This window comes from Garra rufa, chromosome 9 (genome assembly GCF_049309525.1).
Source record: "Garra rufa chromosome 9, GarRuf1.0, whole genome shotgun sequence".
NCBI lineage: Eukaryota > Metazoa > Chordata > Actinopteri > Cypriniformes > Cyprinidae > Garra > Garra rufa.
In genome coordinates, this window is record NC_133369.1 from 21852485 (window position 1) to 21873647 (window position 21163).

Below are 21163 nucleotides of genomic sequence, written 5' to 3' on the forward strand. Positions count from 1 at the left end.
TTTATTTTACTATTTTATATTTTATTTTATTTTAATGTTTGTTTTTGTGCTAAATGTAATGTTTCCAATGTTTATTTTATTTCTTTTAATTTAATTTTAAAATAAAATAAATAATTCTTTTAAAAACTTTTATTTTATTGTATTATTTTATACTTTTATTTTACTTTATTTGACTTTTTATTTGATTTCTCTTCTCTTCTTTTTTTTCTTGTTTTATTTTAAAATAAACCTTTGTTTTTACTTTTTTTATTTTATTATTTTATTTTATTTTATTGTACTTTTATTTGATTTGTTATTTTTCCAATATATTTTTTCTTTTTTCTTTTCTTTTCTTATTTTATATTTTATTTTAAAAATAAAATAAAAAATTAAACTTTATTTTATTGTATTATGTTACTTTTTATTTTATTTTGTTTATTTTTCCAATATATTATTATTATTATTATTATTTTTTTTTTAATTGTACTTGATTTGATTTAATGGTTTTTTTTGTGCAGTGCAAAATGTTTTTCCAATATTTTTATTTTATTCATTTATTTTTTTATTTTCACTTTTGATCAATTTAACACATGCTTACTAAAATGATTAAAAACAAATCTTACTGATCCCAAACTTTTAAACATTAGTGTGTTGCAACACTGTATACAAATTTCATAAGCATAAGCGAGGGCTGTAAGGAAATATTTATTTAGTGGTTGTTCCCTTTTAGAACACAGCAGATCCCCCTCAGGGCTGTTCATGTCAAAATATAGTTGTTGACTGTGTAGTGCCAAGCTTTGATTTGTATCATAGCCATAACCACAGGGTAACACTAGATGGCAGTGGGAATAGAATGCCTTACTAAATGTGTTTGTGTGTTCTGCTTCTTGTTGTCCTGGGAGGTAAATAATCAGCTCAAAAATGTTAACAGTTTCGAACAATACAATGTGCTCTCATTTACAGCAGAGTGGCTGAACCCCAGTGGTTTAAACATCATTATTAAAAAATAAGTAGTCTAGAAAACTGCTATCCAACACAGCTGGAGTCTCAGAGCTTTAAAAAAAATTGTTCAAATGATATTTTTTTACATTTGATCTGAGCTCGCTCAGGCAGTATCAGTGGCTGTGTTAACAGTATGAGGTCACTGATTGATCTAATATTCATTAACAGCCCAGCAACACTATTTTGAAGGTTGAACTGAAGTGCGATTCTTTCAGTCGGTCACTTTCTGCCTCTTTGGTTGCATTGCATGCAGTCTGAGATAACGGGTGGTCCTGTAAAAGTCTTTCAGTGCTTTGTTGTCCTCATAACGTCCCGTCTTCCAGCAGTTTGTTAAGGCCGTTGCAGATTTTGTTGAGGTGGGGTTTGAGAGGCCCGGATGGGTTGTAAAGCTGGGTGAGGAGCTCGGGGTCAGCGTAATGGTTGAAGACGTGGTTGATGCGTCCGTGGGATTTCGGTGTGAGGTGAGTGTTTACAAGCTTCAGAAGCATGTCCCTACTTTCTTTCAGGATCTCCGAAATAACCGCTTTGTCAAATGTGAAATCTACCTGAAAAGGGGAAGAAGAGACTTTAAGTACAAATCTGGTACAAATTAAGGGTGTGTTCAGAAGCACACCACTTGTTTTTTTGACAGCTGGATGCAGTTTACACCATTTAATGATCAATAGGCAGATAATTAACAAATAAATAAATTGTGATTTTGTAAAATAAAGGCTAGTACATTTGTTAATCAAACAATGACCATAAAAATAAAATTATTAAATTTATATAAAAAAACAACTGAAAGTAATGTTTTAATGTACTGTAGAGGAAAATGTTTTTTTTTTTGTGTGAAAAATTGTAGTTCCTATTATATTATACTTTATTTTATTGTATTTTTTTTTACAATAAAAGTTTATAATTTTCCAATATGTAGATTTTATTTTATTTTAACTTTATTGTAATTTATTTATTTTATTGTACTTTATTTTAATTTGTTTTATTTTATTTTAATGTTTTTGTGCAAAATGATATTTGTACATTATTCTAATAAAAATATAATTTTTCCAATATGTTTATTTTATTTTACTTTATTTTAAAATGTGTCTAAAATGTGTTTAATTTATTTTTTACTTTATTTATTTTAATTTTGTTTTTATGGGTTATTTTTCCAATATGTTTATTTTATTTGTATTTATTTTGTTTTACTTATTTTTTTTCATCATGCTTTATTTTATTTTATTTTAATGTTTTTTTTGTGTGTGAAAACAATATTTTTCCAATATGTTTATTTTTTACTGTATTTATTATTTATTTTATGTTAATGGGTTATTTTTTACTTTTTTTTTTTTTTTTAGCATACTTTATTTATTTTAATTTATTGGGTTATTTTCCCAATGTTCATTTTATTTTACTTCATTTTATTTTGTATTTTATTTATTTTACTTTTATACATTTTACTTTACTTTATTTTATATTTTATTTTACTATTTTATTTTACTATTCTAAATTTTATATTAATTAATTATTTTACAATTTTAATTTCATTTTATACATTTTATTTTACTTTATTTATTATCATACTTTTTTATAATACTTTATTTATTTTCTTTTTTTCTTTTAATGTTTTTTTTGTGTGTGTGAAATGTTATTTTCCCAATATTTTATTTTAACTTTATTACTTTTTTATTTTATTTTAATGTTTTTTTTGCTAAATATAATTTTTCCAATATGTTTATTTTATTTTATATATATTTATTTATTAATTTATTTTCCCCAGATGCTGTCAGTGGTCAAAGTAGGTTAACAATACTGTCAGAGGTCACTAACTTTAAAAAATAATAATAAATATATAAAAAAAATATTCTTTTTGCAAATCAGATAAGCAGTGCACTGTTAAAACTTTAGAACAATACTGTCACTGGCACTGACTGTTTTTGTCCCCCTAGAAAAAATTCTAATAAAATATAAAATATTTGTCTTGATAAATCAGGTAAGCAGCACACCGTCAAAACTTTAGATATTTTTTTACCTTATGCAGTGTCACAAATATCAACTATGTCATAATAAAATATAAAATAATTGTCTTGGTAAACCAGGAAGGCAGCACACTATCAAAACTTTAGATGTCTTTTTACCTTATGCCGTGTCACAAATATCAACAATGTCCTAAACTATGCCCCCCATGTCAGTTATTAATAAACCATACCTGAATTTCATGTAACAGAGAGCATAAATTCAGAAAATACTGCTTAATGGTGTTCGATGTGTGTGTTGTGTACCTCGTGGAAGCTAATGGCTGTCATGGCTCCCTGGTGCAGTTTCTTTTGGAAATTCTGGGCCAGTTTTAGCTCCTCGTCACTGAATCGATTGTGCCTGAAAAGGACAGCTATCTTCACCACCACCTTAATGAGGTCTTTCACCACTTTCTGGGCCTCAGAGCGGTTCCCAGTGTACTCTTTTGACACTCTGTAAAGCTCATCTAGAATCTCGCTGCTGGTATCATCGATGAACATCTGCACCACAGACTTGTTGGCCATTTGGCTCAGGATCTTTTTCTGAGCCTTGAGCGCCATGTCCTTGGAGTTGAACGTCTCCATGTCCTAAAAAGAAAAATGGAGAGATCAATAGCAATTCAAGATGCTGATATTTTTGGTTTGCTACTTCCTAGTACACTCTTAAAAATGAAGATGCTTTAAAAGGTTCTTCACATATGCCATAGAAGAATCATTTTGGTTCCACAAAAAACAATTCAGTCAAAGGTTCTTTAAAGAACCATCTCTTTCTTACCTTTTTATAATCTTTCGCCACAAAGAACCTTTTGTGAAACAGAAAGGTTCTTCAGATGTTAAAGGTGCTTTATGGAACCATTTAGACAAAATAGGTTCTTCTATGGCATAATGAAGCACCTTTATTTTTTAAAGTGTACGGTGAGTTTAAATTTCGTAACCCCTCAGTAGCTTGTTTTATTTAAGAGATTAGAATTCTAAAAGATTATTGATGAAACAGTCAACAAACATGTTATTTAAAATGCATATGATTTGTCACGTTATGTTGATGTTTATGAAATATTCTTATGACTAACTGCAATTTCCCTTGTATTTTATTTTTGTTTGTGTATTGGTAAGACTGTCAGTGCTGGGAGAACTCCCACCATGGGGAAGTCCCCTTACAGTCGTACTCTAACGCTTCGTTCATCAGGGGAAAGCTCATGTCATTTAGGACCTCATCATTGCCCACACATCTCATAAACAACACTAATTGTTCTCAAGATGATGTGTCATCATATACACCCTTCTCAATGCTGCTCAGGGACATCCAAACATCAGCGTGTCTATATAACATTCTGTATCAAATTTAATATAAAAGTTCACCCTGAAATTTTACTTATGATTTAATCACCCTTAGCCCGTCCAAGATGTAGTTTGTTTCTACCTGATCTCTCTGTGGGAACTTTTTCGCAAGACTCGAAATACACTATTTTAGAACCTGTTTAGAACACTCTTTTAGCGCCACTCTGTGGACATTTCACATCGAATATATCACGAAATGTACATGGTAGTACGTATTTAGCGTCTTGCGAGAAAGTTCCCACCGGTATATTTTCGTCATGAGACCAGGTTGCTTTATTTATTTAAGTTTATAGAAGTTTGTTTTTTCATCTGAACAAATTTGCTCATCAATGAATGGCTGCCGTGAACATCTGATAATCCCCAAGTAATCCACACTACTCCAGTCTATCAGCTAATGTTTTGGAAAGTAAAAAAAAAAAAAACCTTCTCTCTCTCTTTTTTTTTTTTTCGTTTTGGACTGTTTTCGCTTGTAAATATGGTTTGGTCTGTGGGTATTTCTTCTCATATTCAGACGAAACAACTTTTTCACTGGAGAAAGCAATATAGAGGACTCGTATTTTAGCCAGCAGCATAGTTCCAACCTGGTCTCATGACGAGAAACGTACCTGTGGGAACGTTTTCACGAGATGCGAAACACGTACCAATTAGTACATATCAATGCAACAGAAATAAAAGAGTGTTCTTTTTTCCCCCTGGAATGAACCAACATGTTTTATGTGATGTTGTTGTTTTTTTCTCTCCGATCTTTCAGCTATCATCTTGAGTCATGTTTTTCACAGGATTTGTACCCAAGTATTCTGCATCCTAAGTCCAATTCCATGCCTGCTGAGCTACTGAGGAAGCTTGTTACATCCAGAAAGCGAAACATATGGAGCTGTAATCGTGTGTGAAAATAACAAGTTCTTACAAGATTACAAGTGCTCGTTGTTTTACTGCCTCTAGTGTTTAAGGAGTAGTTCACTTTCAGAACAAAAATTTACAGATAATGTACTCACCCCCTTGTCATCCAAGATGTTCATGTCTTTCTTTCTTCAGTCGTAAAGAAATTATGTTTTTTGAGGAAAACATTTCAGGATTTCTCTCCATTTAATGGACTTCTATGGTGCCCCTTCGAGTTTGAACTTCCAAAATGCAGTTTAAATGCAGCTTCAAAGGGCTCTAAATGATTCACATTTACATTTACAATTTATATACGTTTTAATCTCTACACAGAGTACACACAGAGCTAGACAAGACGAGCATTTGAGGTTAAAAAGTATATAAATTGTAATTTCTTTTTAGAAAATAACCGATCTTTTTGCTAGATAATACCCTTCTTTCCTTTGCTGTGAGCGTTTAGAGCCATTTGAAGCTGCATTTTGGAAGTTCAAACTCAGGGGCACTATAGAAGTCCATTATATGGAGAGAAATCCTGAAATGTTTTCCTCAAAAAACATGATTTCCTTACGACTGAAGAAAGGAAGATATGAACATCTTGGATGACAAGTCAGTACATTATCTGTAAATCTTTGTTCTGAAAGTGAACTACTCTTTAATTTCTGTTGGAATCTGCAGTGATATGTACTTATTGGTACATATTTCGCAACTCGTGAAAACATTTCCACAGGTACGTTTTCGTCATGAGATCAGGTAGGATAGCTTAGGCTACCCAAAAATAAAAATGACCGTAATAGTTGCATTGCTGTCTATGCAGGGTCAGAAAGCTCTTCAAATTTCATTAAAAATATCTCGAACAAAGGTCTTATGGGTTTAGAGCAACGTGAGTGTAAGTAAGTAATTATACAACTTTCATTTTGAGCAAATCTGTTCTGATAGAAACACCTGGTGGTCTGATATAGAAACAAACTCTTCATTTTTAATGACCTGAGGGTAACTTTTTAAGCAATCTTTGGATCTATTCCTTTGAATTTAGAATTGTGTGTGTGTGTGTGTGTGTGTGTGTGTGTGTGTGTGTGTGTGTGTGGTGTGGTATAATAAACTGCAATGATATTAGTTCAACTATTATGCACATGTACATCCTTTTGCATTTAGGCTGTAGTCTCTTATGTCCAACACAGCATAGTTCAGCATTGCTTCACAGATCGTATAGTCAGGAGAACGTGCAAAGACATGTATGAAAAAAAGACTCACTGCATAGTAGGCTACTCACAAGTTCCTACATGAATTTGAGGATTGTATCATAATACAGGCATCTATGTGCTCCGAAATTTCTTCAGTGTATTAGTGCAATTTCTGAGGTATTGCATATTTCCCTCATTAGATGTTTTTGTCATTAGGGCAACGTTTAGTTGCATTATATTACGGATCACGGATGTATTCTTCATTTGCGCGGTGATTCTCTAACAAATGCAATAACTATAAAGTATATTATCGTGCAAATGACCTGCACTGTGTTCTTTTAAATGAATCAAGACGTGCCAAAAGTGATGTCATATCTCAGTGCCGCCATCAGCTGTGTTTTGCTTTTTAAATCCAATTCTGTTTATGGCGAACCAACCTGATTAAATTTTAATGCAGTTAGAGTTTCATTTCCTAATGAACTCTATTTAATTAGACGCACTGAATGCATTAGAACAGCCATTACTTTACGTACTGCGACATGGAACATCAAAACAACTATATAAATACTAATTTGAGCAAATCAGCATGTTGTACACTTCGGTTGAACTGCGAAAGCAACATAATCCTACGGTTTAGCAATCACAACTTCTCATTTACGCTAATTAATCTACTTAGAGCAAAACCAATCTGATGTCTAATGTTTCCCTATGTGGCTATTTAGACACAATTTTAAATCATTTTTTAGAAAGTAAGTATTCTATCTATCTATCTATCTATCTATCTATCTATCTATCTATCTATCTATCTATCTATCTATCTATCTATCTATCTATCTATCTATCTATCTATCTATCTATCTATCTATCTATCTATCTATCTAAAGTTTTTGAACAGTAAGATTTTTAATGTTTTTTAAATAAGTTTCTTCTGCTCACCAAGCCTGCATTTATTTGATCCAAAGTACAGCAAAAACAGTAAAATTCTGAAATATTTTAACTATTTAAATAACTGTTTTCTATTAGAATATTTTTTTAAATGTATTTTTTTTCCTGTGATTTCAACGCAGAATTTTTAGCATTACTCCAGTCGCTTGATCCTTCAGAAATCATTCTAATATTCTGATTTGCTGCTCAAAAATAATTTATTATTATTATGTTGAAAACAGCTGAGTTTTTTCAGGTTTCTTTGATGAATAGAAAGTTCAGAAAAACAGCATTTATCTGAAATCTTTTGTAACATTATAAACCATAACTTTTGATCAATTTAAAGAATCCTTGCCAAAAAAAAAAACATTAATTAAATAAAAAAATGTTAAAATTGATAATTTGATAGAATTTATTACTAAATATTATTTAATACATACATTTAATTTTTAATTAAATAAATAAAAAAAGACAAATTGTTCTGCTCATGTATTTTTTTTTTTGAGGCCCATACTGAGCTTATTCATACCTGACAAGATGACATACAAGCAACTTTACCTTAATTTGATTAACGATTGGCTTTTAGTTCTACCTCTTAGCTAAGAAAACATCCAAGGCAATCTAAGGTTAAGCAAATTCATTATTTTTATACCTCATCAGTCCGAATCAACTGAAATGGCCATCTGTATCCCCTCTCCTGATTGAAAGGTTTGTCACAGACAAGGTAAATATTTAGCATTCCTCAGATTACTTCAGCACAAAGCCCGAGGCTCTCTGTGTGAGTGTTCACATGTGTGTAAAGCCCAGGGGATTTACAGGATGTGAGGAATCATGTTGTTCCTCCATCCTAAAGACCACAGTAGTCACCCTGTCATTACAAAGCAGCAACTCAGACCGAGTGACAGCACAGAAGCGACGGGTCAAAACCTGCATCTGAGCTGCACAGTATTTGACAGCCCACTGTTAGGGGTTTTTTGTTATTCAGTAGGGTCAAACGTGACTTTTACGATAAATATATAAAAAATGAGAGTGTGGAAAGTACAGTTTTGAAGTGTGTGTGAGTGGGAGCAGTTTGTAGGCTAAATGAAAGTGATAGACAGAGAAATTTTAAATAGGCTCTCAGTGTCCAAACCCTGTCTAAAACCAGCCTGGCTTAGGCTGGTTTAAGATTTCACCAATTTGGTTTATGATGATGTTCTTCAGACTTGATGGTTAAGTTAGTTAAAAAGCCTGACAGGACATCAGACCCCCATAGGCCAGCATCCAAAACACAACACATGCTGGTCTTTTCAACCTGGTATTCTCTATAACAGGCTTTAGTCATCATTACTCAAGGAAATCATTAAAGAATCATTCTTTAATGTGTTCGCCCTAGTTTTAAATCATTCCTACGCCCATAAACATACATGTAAAAATGTGAGTTTAGTGCTTGTTCTGAATGTGCCATGTGTTTCCCCTTCAATATCCCCCTAAAGCACCTGGACAGTGAGTTTTGAATCTGTATTGTGCAAAACTTTCCATATTACCCAATAGTGTTTGGCTTTTTCACTGCTTATTTACTGGCATTTTCATTCTTCCCATGTGGTAAAAACCCAGTGTTGTTTGTCTTTGTAAAGTTAGCGCTCTTTCACTCAGCCTGAGAAGTTGTTTTTTAATATGACCAAACAATGTTTAAACCTAATCATGAAGGAAGTGAAACTCTGAACAGTTTGGCAGAGCTTTTACCCCGATTTTGTCAGTTAAACCCACAACAGCTAATTTCTCCTGACACATGCTGACACAAAAAAGCTCACAAACTATCTACAGCCTGAGTTCACAGAGGTTAGGACACTGCCGACCCTGAATACGAGAGGGCACACTCTTTATTTTTAGATTGCCGGCTTATAAAGGAAGACTGGACATTGTTTTGTTTATAAAAGGTCCACCGGATGGAACATCAACTATCCCAGTGTGTTTTAGATGTTTAACATGGGAGTGGTTGAACACAAAAACAAGTTTCAACATGACATTATTGAGTACAAACCTCTTTCCTAAGCACACACTTTAAACCAAAACAAATCTGTCAAATAAAAAAGTTTACAAAAATGCTCTTACTGTTAAAACAAAATCCTAATCTGTTTTTATCTTAACAACACCTGGAAGAGTTTGACATGCTTTTAATCCACTAAGTAAGTAACATCATCTCATGTGTACATGTTCACAGCGCTCTCTGAGATGATGGAGAAGAGGGCAGAGGTTAAGACCAAGACAAACTCACCTGGCTTTTCTCCAGTTCACTCTCCCTCTTCTGTTCAAACGCTCTGTCCTCCCTCAGCGCTCAGAACAGGTGGTTGAAATCCAGCGCGCGAGTGATGAAATAGTCTCCTCAGACAGGTGAAATCAAAGAAAACTCCTCTACAAACTCTGTCTTGTGCTCACACCACTGTAACAAGATAATTTGACTTGTACTTCCTTGAGGAACTAAATGTATAAGACACACCCCTGAGTGTGCCTCTCTCTCTCACTCTCTCTCTCTCTCACTATCTATCTCTCCGCCCTGTCAGTGTGTTAGCTGCTGACATAGTATGTCTGCTTGCCCTAACAAGTGCAACCCTTGTAAAGAATTCAGCAGTAATCCTGGATGCGTCCCAGTTAAAAGGGAGGTTTTAGCCTCTTTGTGATCTGGTATGCAGCCACTCTCATCACTGACACTGCTATATGTCTCACTTAACAAAATCATTAATGCTCCAAACTGTGATATTTAATTTGTTAAGTTCTATTTCTTAGTCTGGAATTGCATTTATATGATCTGTGTGTTCTCCAGTAGACAGTGTTGTTGTTGTTGATGCTATTTTCTGATCAGTGTTTCCATCTTTTCCTGCTAGTTATATAATTCTCTCACTTTGCATAGCTTGGACAGTTTTTTGTTTACACATAAAAAAAACAAACATTTTATGCAAATGGGGTTTCTGAATTGCTTCACTTACAACTACATGGTTCACAGATTTTTAGTTTGACATTTATGTACCAGCAGTTGCTTTTTTTTTTTAAATTGCCATTATCATTTATTTTATTTTATTGCTTCTTCCTTCAAATTCCTTCATAGTTTTTGCCACATTCACTCAGCAGCAGAATACAGTTGTCAGTCCTGTATTTTAGTCTATAATACCGCCATATTGGCGGCACTGAACGTAAACAGTGCCATTGAACCAAACAAAACTTGCATATTTAGCTGATTATTGATGCTGAAAATGGTAAAAAATTATCATGTTTTAGGCTGTACTAACCGGTCGGACCAGAAAAAAATATTTGTAGTACTATAGACCGCCAAAAGTTATAACAAATCAAGGAGAAGAATCTAACAAAAGGCGTTTGTTAACTTGACAACATATTTGTTTGTTCTTATTATTTCCAGTCAGGTAGGTGAAGTATTAGGCTAATATCTTAATTATTACTGCTTGTACGTATCTTTACCACCTATTAACTTTAGTTTGTCAAAATATTGCGCCCTTTGCTGCTTAACAAGTCTTTCTCTATATGATTTAACAGCTTTCACACATTTTTTTTTTCCTGTGGTTTAGACAGCATAAATTAGCAGAACAACATGTTCAGTCGTACATTTATCGTGCAATCCATGCAATCCACACTGTGAAAAGTGAGCATGAATTTAACGGTAAAAGACTGTAAAAATGCTAAAGTAAAAACTTGTTAAATGGTTAACGGTAAGTTCCTGAACTATATACGGTGAAAAACTGTATTGGACAATGCAGGTAATTTTACAGTAGTATACTGTTTTCGGAAGTGGAAAAAGAACCTAAAATTTACACTGATTAGCCGTAAATTGACATTTCTTATCAGTTTTGTACATTTGGGTTGTATGTTACATCTAATGTTGTTAAATGAATGTTTATTGCATTATTTAATTTTCATTTGTGTTATGATGGTGTTTATTGTTTGTGTGAATGACACTGTGCACCTTCTACACATGTTAGTATTTAAAAGCTGCTTGTGATTGGTTTTGGTTCATCATGTGACTTTCTCATCACCACCTGCTTTTGGCGGTTATCAGTGTATTACAAAAGTACAAAACAGATTTCAGTACTTTAGTAGGTTGGTGTATTAACATTATATCAATTATAGAAATTACAGTATTTAAATGTAAATTTAAGTTAAAACCGTAAAACCTAAAACGTTCCTATCATATTTTTCTACTGTAAAATTCTGGCAACCACAGCTGCCGTTTTTTTACCATAAGTTTTTAGTGAATTTTTTTACAGTGCAAAAAGAGAGAAAACCTGACAATGGACACAAATCTGGATTGCATGATGACGACAGTATGGACTGTCAAAGAGAACTTGGGTAAAATAGTTTTTATTTTATGTTTTTCACTCTGTCGCTGTAGTCCTTGAAAATAAGTGCAGGAGTCTTGTTGCCGTAGCTTCACAAACATTTCCTCCTCCTTTAATTGTTTGACAGTTAGATGAAACCACACCCTAAAAACATGACATTTTAAAGCTTTGATTCTCCAGTAATGCATCTTAATATATAGATTGTTTGCACTTACGTCACAATTTGGTCAGTTAACAGGATGCGTGGCGATATTGGCGATACTCGGATGTAAACAACAGCATGGATTGCATAGTTAATGTATTATTGAATACGTTGTTCTGCTAATTTATGCTGTCTAAACCACGGAAAATTGTGTGGAAGCTGCTAAATCATATAGAGAAGAACTTAGTAAGCAGGAGAGGGTACAATATTTTGATAAACTAAAGTTAATAAATGGTAAAGATAAGTTTGAAAAGTATAATTAAGATATTAGCCTAATATTTCACCTACCTGACCTGAAATGATAAGAACAAACACATATTGTCTAGATTCCTGTCCTGGAAATCCTGGTTTAGTTTGGCCAACCACAAACGCCTTTTGTTCCTCATACAGTTTTTTGCACTCTTCTCCTTGATTTGTTGTAATTTTTCGCAGTCTATAGTACTCCAAATGTTTTTCCTGCTCTGACCGATTAGTACAGCCCAAAACATGGCAATAATCCAAACCAATTCAAACCATTTTCAGCAGCAATAATCACCAAAATATGCAAGTTTTTGGTTCGGTTTAGTGGCATTGTTTAAATTCAGTACAACAAATATGGCCGTTTGACGATGCTTTGTGAAAACACCATACGTGTTTAAAATGTATAGCAGAGTTTATTTCTAAAAGTCCACAAGGCTAAAATGCTCTTAATGAAGAAAACATTGTACGCAAACATCCTTTGATAACTTGAACATATTATGTTCTTAGGCAGCTAATTGTAATGTATTTCATTTCATTTTAGTGGCCTAACCTCTAAACACTATGCAAACACAGCCTGTAAACACAAACAGAGAACTGAAGTCTGTCATTGATGGAAAGCTGGGTGATAACAGCACTTTATTTGCCCTTTTCTTTTGTAAACTTCATTGTTCAGTCACTAACATTAGAAATTGCTGTACAATGAATTGGTTCTGTGTAATAGAAAGTCCCCCCTCAGGGCTAATGTCTGCTAATGTAGTAAAAAAGGCTGCTTATCTGTCTTCTATCTGAATGGAAACCATCTGGACTTAAGCCCTAATGCATAAAGACTACAAAAGCAATAGATGCATCTGGCTTGATTTGAAAAGTTATGTTTACAATCCGCAGTATCGCTTAGATCCATCACCTCGGCTGAAATCTCAAGTTACAAGTTTTCCCCTCCATTTGTATGAGATTAAAATTGAAAACATGACATTTGTGTTTTTTTCTGCAAAGCTAAGAGCGTTCAGGCAAAGTAAGAATTAAGCTCGTCTCCAAGACAACAGACAGGAAGTGTCGCTTAAGTGGTTTCCTGATGGCTTCCTCTTTATCGCTGAATGATATCTGACATGTTGTGTGTGTGTACAAGTGTGTAATGTGTTTCAGAGATAAAGCAATGAATATCCAGTTAGCACAGTTTAATGAAAGTAATGCATTTTGCGATATTTGTGATAATGTAAATATCATGGCCGAGCCCTTTTTACATTTCCAGATTTCGGTTAGATATTCTCAAATCATTTATGCTCTTCCTTTTTTGTCTCTAAACAGAGTGTGAAGTACTATTAGCTTATTTATTTGTGGTTTAAGAGACAGAAATAGTTGTGGTGTGTAAGTGGTAAGTCATGCTAGTGTTATTTCCTGGTTTCTGCGTTTACATGTGAATGTAGGCCTGTCTAAATGTAGGTGTATATCTTTGGGTGTGCATGTGTTCACATGTTTTATTTAGGTCACTTGGTTTTATCTGATGTGTTCGCTCTTACTTGAGCGAAGCATGTGTATGTCACAGCAATATTACAATGCACAATCAAACGTAAGCTGTAAACAATCACATTTAACATATAAGAGGTACAACAAACTCTTTGTTGTCAGAACTAGTGATCCAGCACATGAACCTCTCTACAGTTTAACATAAATTTTGTAACTGTACATGCTAATATACTCAATACAGATAGATTTGAACATATCACGTGTGTTAATATTATTAAAACATTCAAATACAGTTATTTAAAGCTCTTTAAAGAGGAAGTAGGCCTACTGTAGCAACCGAGCGGCACTTTCTGTTTGATACTCAGCCTTCTTGTCCTCTTTTGTTTTGTCAAATAATGATTCATATAATTTAGGTAACTTTTTATGGCACAGCTAAATGAAGTCTGCATGAAAAACATGATTTCTGTTCATTCACATTTATTTAGCAGAGTTAATCCCTGAATTTTCTGCCACAAATGCAGTTCTAGAACTCATCTGATCTATCTGTGATATAATACATATTTGATCAATCTCTCCTTGCTGTTCACAGCAGATTGCAGGCTGTGCTTCGCATGGGGAGGTTAGCTGGTAATCGTGAGTACTGGCTTCTGAAACTGTGCTTTTTGTTGTTCATCTCTGGAGCTGCATTCTCCTGGCTGCCAGCAGGGGGAGTGCTTTCCTGCGCATTGCCAGAAGCATTCTCTGCCTTCCCTCCTTTGTTATTCTTTGTCTTTTTAACCTTTTCTTTGTCCTGGGACTCATTGGTGAAAGTGTTTGGGTCTGGAACGCCCTCTAGTGCTGGAAGAGCGTCAGGGGGCAGGTCAGTGGGAGTGGGTTTGCCCTCAGCCTGCTCCTCATTGGGGGTGTTCATGTTTGATGGAGAGTGTTTGCTGTTGGTGCAAGTGGAACTAAGCGAAAAAGACAAAAGTAAGATAAGTCATATCATCATGTTTTAAGCATCAAGATGTCTCTTTCTAAACTGCAGAGAATACTAAATCAGCATTTATCATGTATTAAGTGCTTGCTAAGAAGTCCACCTGCATATGTTGTGTTTTGTGTTTGTTGGTATGTTAGTGTTCCCACTAGGCCTTTTTGACTAGCAAAAGTGCCTTAGTCAACTCTTACGCTTATCAACCAGTTTTACCTGTTAAGTTTTGTCCACTTGTTAGAATTTGGGTCATTTCAGCAGAGTGTTGTATTTTGAGCTGTGTGTTTTTTTTTCAAACTCACCCATTTGAGCTTCTGTCATCTGAGTCTTTCTGCTCATTGCTGTATCTGAGCTCTGCTGGAGTCTTAAATGAAAGATCTTTCTTTCCTTTCAGCCAGTATGTCTTCATATAACCTTTACCCTTAATCAAGAGAGATTAGAATGGATTTCACACCACTTCAAAACATTAGCTGCTTGCAGTATGAATCATGTACAGTCACACTCAGGATTTTTATTGCTTTTTTTAAAAGACGTACACAAGGAAATTAATAGTACTTTTTGGAATTTAATTTAAAATAATTCACATAAATTAAAAAAATTAAGAAAATTTAAATAAGTAATGGCAAAGAAATGTTTTATTTTACATGGTGTGGGTTGAAATTTTAATTTATTTGGGCAAGTATTTGGTTTACATGAAATACTTTTCACAAGACGTTATGAATTGTCTATATTTGTCGCACTGAGCGTAAACAATGCCACTGAGCCGAACAAAACTTGCATATTTCGCTTGCATATTATTGCTGCTGAAAATGGTCAATTATTGTCATGTTTTGGGCTGTACTAATCGGTCAGACTGGGAAAAACATTTGGAGTACTATACTGCCGTCCAAAGGCAAAGCGCAGTAACTACACATTTGGTCAAAATTGAGTAAAAAAAGGGCTTTGTGACAACTGTTTTGTCGTGTGGCAAAGTCTCTCCTGGTTCAAATTTGTCCCGTTTCAGAGAAACGAAACTGTCAAAATTGCAGTAACTACAATATCCAAACTAATACCAACGCAAACCGCAGTAAGTGATGTTACTGCATTCTAGCTTTATTTCACACACTAGGGTACTTGTTTGTTGTTCTTCTTTTGTTTAAATTGTGTGATTTTTTTCAGCTATTGTTTAAAAGCAACCTAGGTCTGTAATGAATTACTTTTTAAATAAAATGAGCAAAACACTCTCTGTTGTGAAAGGAGCAGATGACTCTAAATATTGAGTCTTACTACTGAGCAATTGTAACATTCACAGCATCCAAGATCAATAAAACTTCCAAATTTATTAAAAACAATCAACATGTAATGAGAAACACAACAAGAAAGTTGAATGAACACATTTAGTTTGTAGATACTGCACTTCGCTTTTGCAATAGTGTTTTAGTTTTTTCAGGTCATCCAAAGGCAGAGTGCAGTATCTGCATTTTGGTGGTCAAAGGTCATATCAGTTGTCATGGTTTTTATCTATAAAACTTTTCTTCCTAAGGAGGCATTACATGAATGCATTACCACTAATCTACCCACATGTTTGACTGGCTGGTGTAAAAACTTTAAAGGCATTTTTCTCAGTTTCAGTGTTGGCGTAGTTACTGCACTTAGCCTTTGTACGGCAGTATAGACTGCCTAATATTATAACAAATCAGGGAGAAGATTGCAAAAAACTGTCTGAGAAAAAAAAAGGCGTTTGTGGTTGGCCAAACTGAACTTTAGGCTAATATCTCAATTAATACTGCTTGTATGTATCTTTACCACCTATTAACTTTAGTTTGTCAAAATATTGTACCCCTTCCTGCATACTAAGTCCTTCTCTATATGATTCAGTAGCTTCCACATGGTTTTCACATTAGCAGAACAACGTATTCAGTAGTACATTAACCATGCAATCCATGCTGTTGTTTACATCTGAGTATCGCCAATATGGCCGCGCAACCCAGGTAACTGACCAAATTGCGACGCAAGTGCAAATCCCCAATGCATTAACTGCTACCGTTCGAAAGTTTAGGGTCTGTAAGATTTTTTTATTAAAGAATTTTATACTTTTATTCAGCAAGGATGCATTAAAATGATCAAAAATGACAGGAACTAGTAAAAAAACTGTTTTAGATAAATGCTGTTCTTTTAAACTTTCTATTAATCAAAGAATCGTGAAGAAAATATATATCAAGGGTTCCACAACAATATTAAGCAGCACAGCTATTTTAAACATTGGTAATAATAAGAAATGTTTCTTATTAGAATGATTGCTGAAGGATCTTGTGACACTAAATACTGAAAATGATATAATAATATAAAATATAATAATATAAATTATGATATTTCACAATAATTCTGTTTTATCACAGTCTTTTTTAAAGTTTTAATATGCATAACACTGTTGATATTGGCAGTGAAGAAGGTGATGAGGTCGATTATGTATTGTAGTACCTTAACAAAAATCTTTCCTCGCTCCTCGATGATGTATGGTTCATGCTCCAGATGGTCTTTGGTGGTCTGACTGATGTGGATTTGCATGCCCTAGCCACACAGAAAGCAAGGGATTATAATTAACTTTTTAATTAACTGGATTTTCCTTAAAATGAATTTAAAATTACTCATTAATATTTTCTATTGCATGATGAGACCGTTTGGTTTCGTAATTAGAGACCGTTCATTTTTCTCAGTCCAGCATAAGAAAGTGGCTCACCACGCCATTAGACTCCATCCGAGAAGCCGTGTTTACAGTGTCTCCGAACAGACAATACCTGGGCATCTTCAGACCCACCACACCTGCGACCACCATTCCAGAGTGAATTCCTGTGTAAAGACCAGTACAAAAGCAATTAGCTGGAGCATTCATATAAATTTCAAATAGTTGAAGACAAGGTTGCAGTTGCTTTATTGGATGCCTTGTGAGTTCGGTTGTACCCACCAACACGGATCTGGATGTTGTCTCCGGTGGAGGGGTCTTTTAGGTGATCGATGGAGCTCAACATGTCTAGAGCCATGTCACAGATGTGGTGAGCATGGAATGTGGTCTTATTGGGTACACCTGCCACAACCATGTAGGCATCTCTAATGGTCTCCACCTGAGTGGGGAAGAACATTAGTTGGCATTTCACTCAATTCTGAAAGCTGTAATAATGACTGTAAAGATTAAAACACCTTCGTTAGAAATATTTAATAATAGAAAACAGGGATACATTGAGATAAAAATTCTGAAAGATACCACTAAGCTGATATTTTTTTTTATAGTTTTTATATCCAAAATGCTCTGGTTTTTCAACCAAAATATATAACAGTATTTACATCCAAAAATATTTTGATGACATGGTTGATTTAAAAATTATGTCTGCCACTAATGATCATTTTGGTAATTGAGTAATCGGACGATTATTCTGTCGATTAATCGAGTAATCTGATAATTATAATTATTTTTTTGTGGTACAAAATAGAAAGTGAACAAAGCCTTTAAAATGACTTAAACTACATATATAATAGCAATGAGGTGATAATGATATCATAAGTATCATAGTATCATAAGCAAGTCATATGGTTATATTGAACAAAACTATTAAAATACATAATGTATTATAAACAATAGAACTAATGTACATTATGCATTATAACAAATGACTGCAGAGGGCGCCAATGGACGCTGATGATTGTTTTTACACTTTAAAGTGCAATCTAATCCTTGTTTAATATGGACTAAACAACATTTAATTCAAATTCAGATGTTAATCTTTAATATTTGACCATTTCTTAACTGTAGTTTACCCCTTCAGTCGAATCACTTCGACGTTACATTGGGATCTCGCTTGAGAGACCAATCACCTCTGAGCCTTATTAAAAAGGCCAATTGAAAATTGGCGAGTGGATGTGCGCGCCGGCCACGCCCCCGTACATACGGGTATATAAGATGGCTGCGCGCACCACTCAGTCAGACTTTTGCTTTCAGAGCCGATGTGTCGAGCCTCTAAACAGCCGAGAAGAGTTCTTCAGAGTTCATGCTCCCTCCTGCTGCTGCGCTGCCATAACTAAAAGAGTGTTTCACAGAAAGAGCATTGTTTGGCAGCCGCCAGCGCGGTCCCGCGGGCGGCCGTTTTCACGGCCATATAAAGCCTTTTTGCATTCCAGCGAGCAGCCCCGGCGAGTGCATTGCCCCGCGGCGCCTCCCTGGGCAAACCGGGATCACAAAAGAGCAATTTCTAGCGGCCGTTTTAGACGTTCTTTTCAGGATGTCTTTTCGGCCGTGCGTTGGATGTGGTAGTTTCCTCTCCTCAGCGAACGGACATGAGCGCTGCCTCACGTGTTTAGGCTTTGAGCACGCTGGGGTGGTGCTCATGAATGGTTCATGCGGTGAAAGCATGACCATGACCACGCTGAAGTCCCGCCGCTCGTTCGCGAGCTGGCTCCCCCCGCCTCCCTCCCGTGGTAAGCCGTTGAGCCGCCTATGCTCTTCGGCCACCGGGGTGGGGCGCGGGGGGGGACATTCAAATTACGATAGACAGCGTTCCGCCGGCTCAAAAAGCCCTGTAGACCTCTCTATCTCAGCGCGGTCCCGTTGAGTTTCCGCAGCAGACGCTTCCCCGCCTGGCGGGCTGAGCGTCTCCTTCGGTGCTCCTGCAGAGGATGAGATGTCTGTCACAGCATCAGAGGGAGAGTCAGACGGTGACACATCTCTTCCCGCGGCGCGGCGCCCACCCGTGGTCGCTGCCCCCCCGGAGGTTGATGTCGAACTGTCGGCTATGCTTCTCCGGGCAGCCGGGGGGGATCGGTTTGAGGGTTCCTTAGGGGCCTCCAGCCGATCCTTCTAGGCTGGACGACTGGTTCCTGGGGGGGGGCACCGGCGGCAGCGCCGCGCTCCCCCCCGGTCCCGTTCTGACCGGATGTGCATGAGGAGCTGACAAAATCGATGGCGCCCTATTCATTTGAAGCGCACTCCAGCTCCTCTCCCCTCGCCACTCTCCATGGCGGGGCAGCCAAGGGGTACGTGGCGGTCCCCCAGGTCGGGCGCGCCATCGCGGTGCACCTTTGCCCGCGGGCGCGGCCGTCTGGTGGGGCCCTCCGCGTCTCCCTTTTAGGGCATGTGAAATTTCTTCCGCCCTCATCGGCTGGGCCTTTTCTGCGCCCCCCGACACGCTGCCCCGCCCTGCAGGCCATGGCAACACTGCAAAAGTGCCAGGTGCAGGCACCTTAAGGCCTGCACAAGAGTGGTCCTGACCAGGGGGTACTTGAAGAACTCCGCGCCGCCACTGACTTCGCCCTTCGGGCCACTAGGTCGCGGCGTGTCCCCATGGTCAGGTGATGTCCACCTGCGTGGTCCAGGAACGCCACCTATGGCTGACTCTGGCCCGAATGGCAGAGGCCGACAAAGTTCGCTTTCTCGACTCTCCCATTCCCCAGAGCGGCCTATTCGGCGACACCGTGAAGGGTTTTTGCTCAGCGGCGTCGAACGTATCGCCGGCCCCCAAAAGCCTGCGATCCTCCGCCCATCAGCATACCCCGTCGAGATGCCAGAGCAGTACGCTTCCCCGTCGTTCGGGCTGGGCGTCTCCTCTGGCGCTCCAACGGTCCAGAGGCAGACGGAGGCCGTCCAACATATCCTGCCCCGCCGCGAAGTTACCATTCCGCCGCCTGGGCCCCCGCCTCCGCCTGCCCGTCGCCGAGGGCGTCCCCCCGCAGCTCCGTCCCCTGCTGAGCCACACGATCCAGGCTCGCAGCCGACGTCGAGCCGCCCGTGGGAGAGGGACGCCGCTCGCCTCTCAGGGTCCTGCGACGGAAGACCCTCGCAGGCGAGCTTCGAAGCGTCCCTGATGCGAGCACCCCCGGAGGTGGAGAGAGCTACTCTGTCGGCACTCCTGCTGGAAGCGGGACTTAGCCGGTCAATTGAAATCACAGAAAGACCCAGCTTTCTCACCTCTGGGGCCCCGGCCCCGAGTTTCCTTCCTGAGCAGCACTTCCACTCCTCGGAACCAGACTCGGGACCGGATGTCGCCAGCGCGGGAACCAGGGAAGTAGGTAAGCACTGCTTAGTGCAGTTAGACACTTCTCCAGGACGTTTATCCTTCTGGGTTTTGTCTCCTTCCCTGTCTTTCCCCAGGCTGCCCCACCACGGTCACGCCGGTCAACGTTCCCTTGATACCACTACACTGGTTGATACGGACGGTACGGCCCGGCTCCAGGCGTCCGCCCAGACTCACAGGTACCCCTTACATTCTTTATTCGGAAACAGGCGTGCCTCTGTTCTGCCTGCGGAGGTCGCGTTCCTACTGGCGAAGGACGCGATCCAGCCTGTCTCTCCAGCCGGGACGAGGTCGGGGTTTGATAAGAGTCCTGACTTCACGTGTCCAGTTAGAGTGGTGGGTTAACATCCGCCCTGGATGGAGCTCTGTTCCGATCCCTTCTTAGGCTGTCGGCACACATGCTCACGACGACGCACATACAAGTATGTTTCCGTCTCCAGGGCTGGGTTGCAGCCATCTGCCTGAAGGGCACCCGCTGTCGCGTCTTGATCTTCCCCGGCGCACACCCCTTCGGCGGTCTGCCCCGGGGATCGAGCGCTCAGCGTGAGGTGCTTCCATTTGGCTAGTCCCTCTCCTTCCTGCCTTCTTAGGCCATGGGAGCTCCCCTGTCCCCTCTTCGGCAGACAG

At 37.7% G+C, this 21163-nt stretch overlaps 2 protein-coding genes across 2 annotated transcripts in view; both read right to left on the bottom strand.

Moving 5' to 3' along the window:
* Positions 1-671: 671 nt before the first annotated feature.
* Positions 672-9742, bottom strand: tnfaip8l2b (tumor necrosis factor, alpha-induced protein 8-like 2b). Its single transcript, XM_073847518.1, has 3 exons — positions 9552-9742; positions 3240-3560; positions 672-1526 (listed from the first exon to the last, which is right to left on the bottom strand). The coding sequence occupies exons 2-3, from the start codon at positions 3555-3557 to the stop codon at positions 1284-1286; spliced, it is 561 nt and encodes a 186-aa protein (XP_073703619.1). The 5' UTR covers positions 3558-3560; positions 9552-9742; the 3' UTR covers positions 672-1283.
* Positions 9743-12720: 2978 nt separating this feature from the next.
* LOC141343175 (soluble guanylate cyclase 88E-like) overlaps positions 12721-21163 on the bottom strand; it is a 25655-nt gene continuing 17212 nt past the window's right edge. Inside the window, exons 10-14 of the mRNA XM_073847777.1 lie at positions 17440-17596; positions 17215-17324; positions 16956-17045; positions 14798-14916; positions 12721-14475 (exon numbers count right to left, since the gene is read on the bottom strand). Of these exons, the coding sequence (XP_073703878.1) occupies positions 14112-14475; positions 14798-14916; positions 16956-17045; positions 17215-17324; positions 17440-17596 (840 nt within the window). The 3' untranslated portion in view covers positions 12721-14111. The remainder of the gene's footprint in view (positions 14476-14797; positions 14917-16955; positions 17046-17214; positions 17325-17439; positions 17597-21163) is intronic.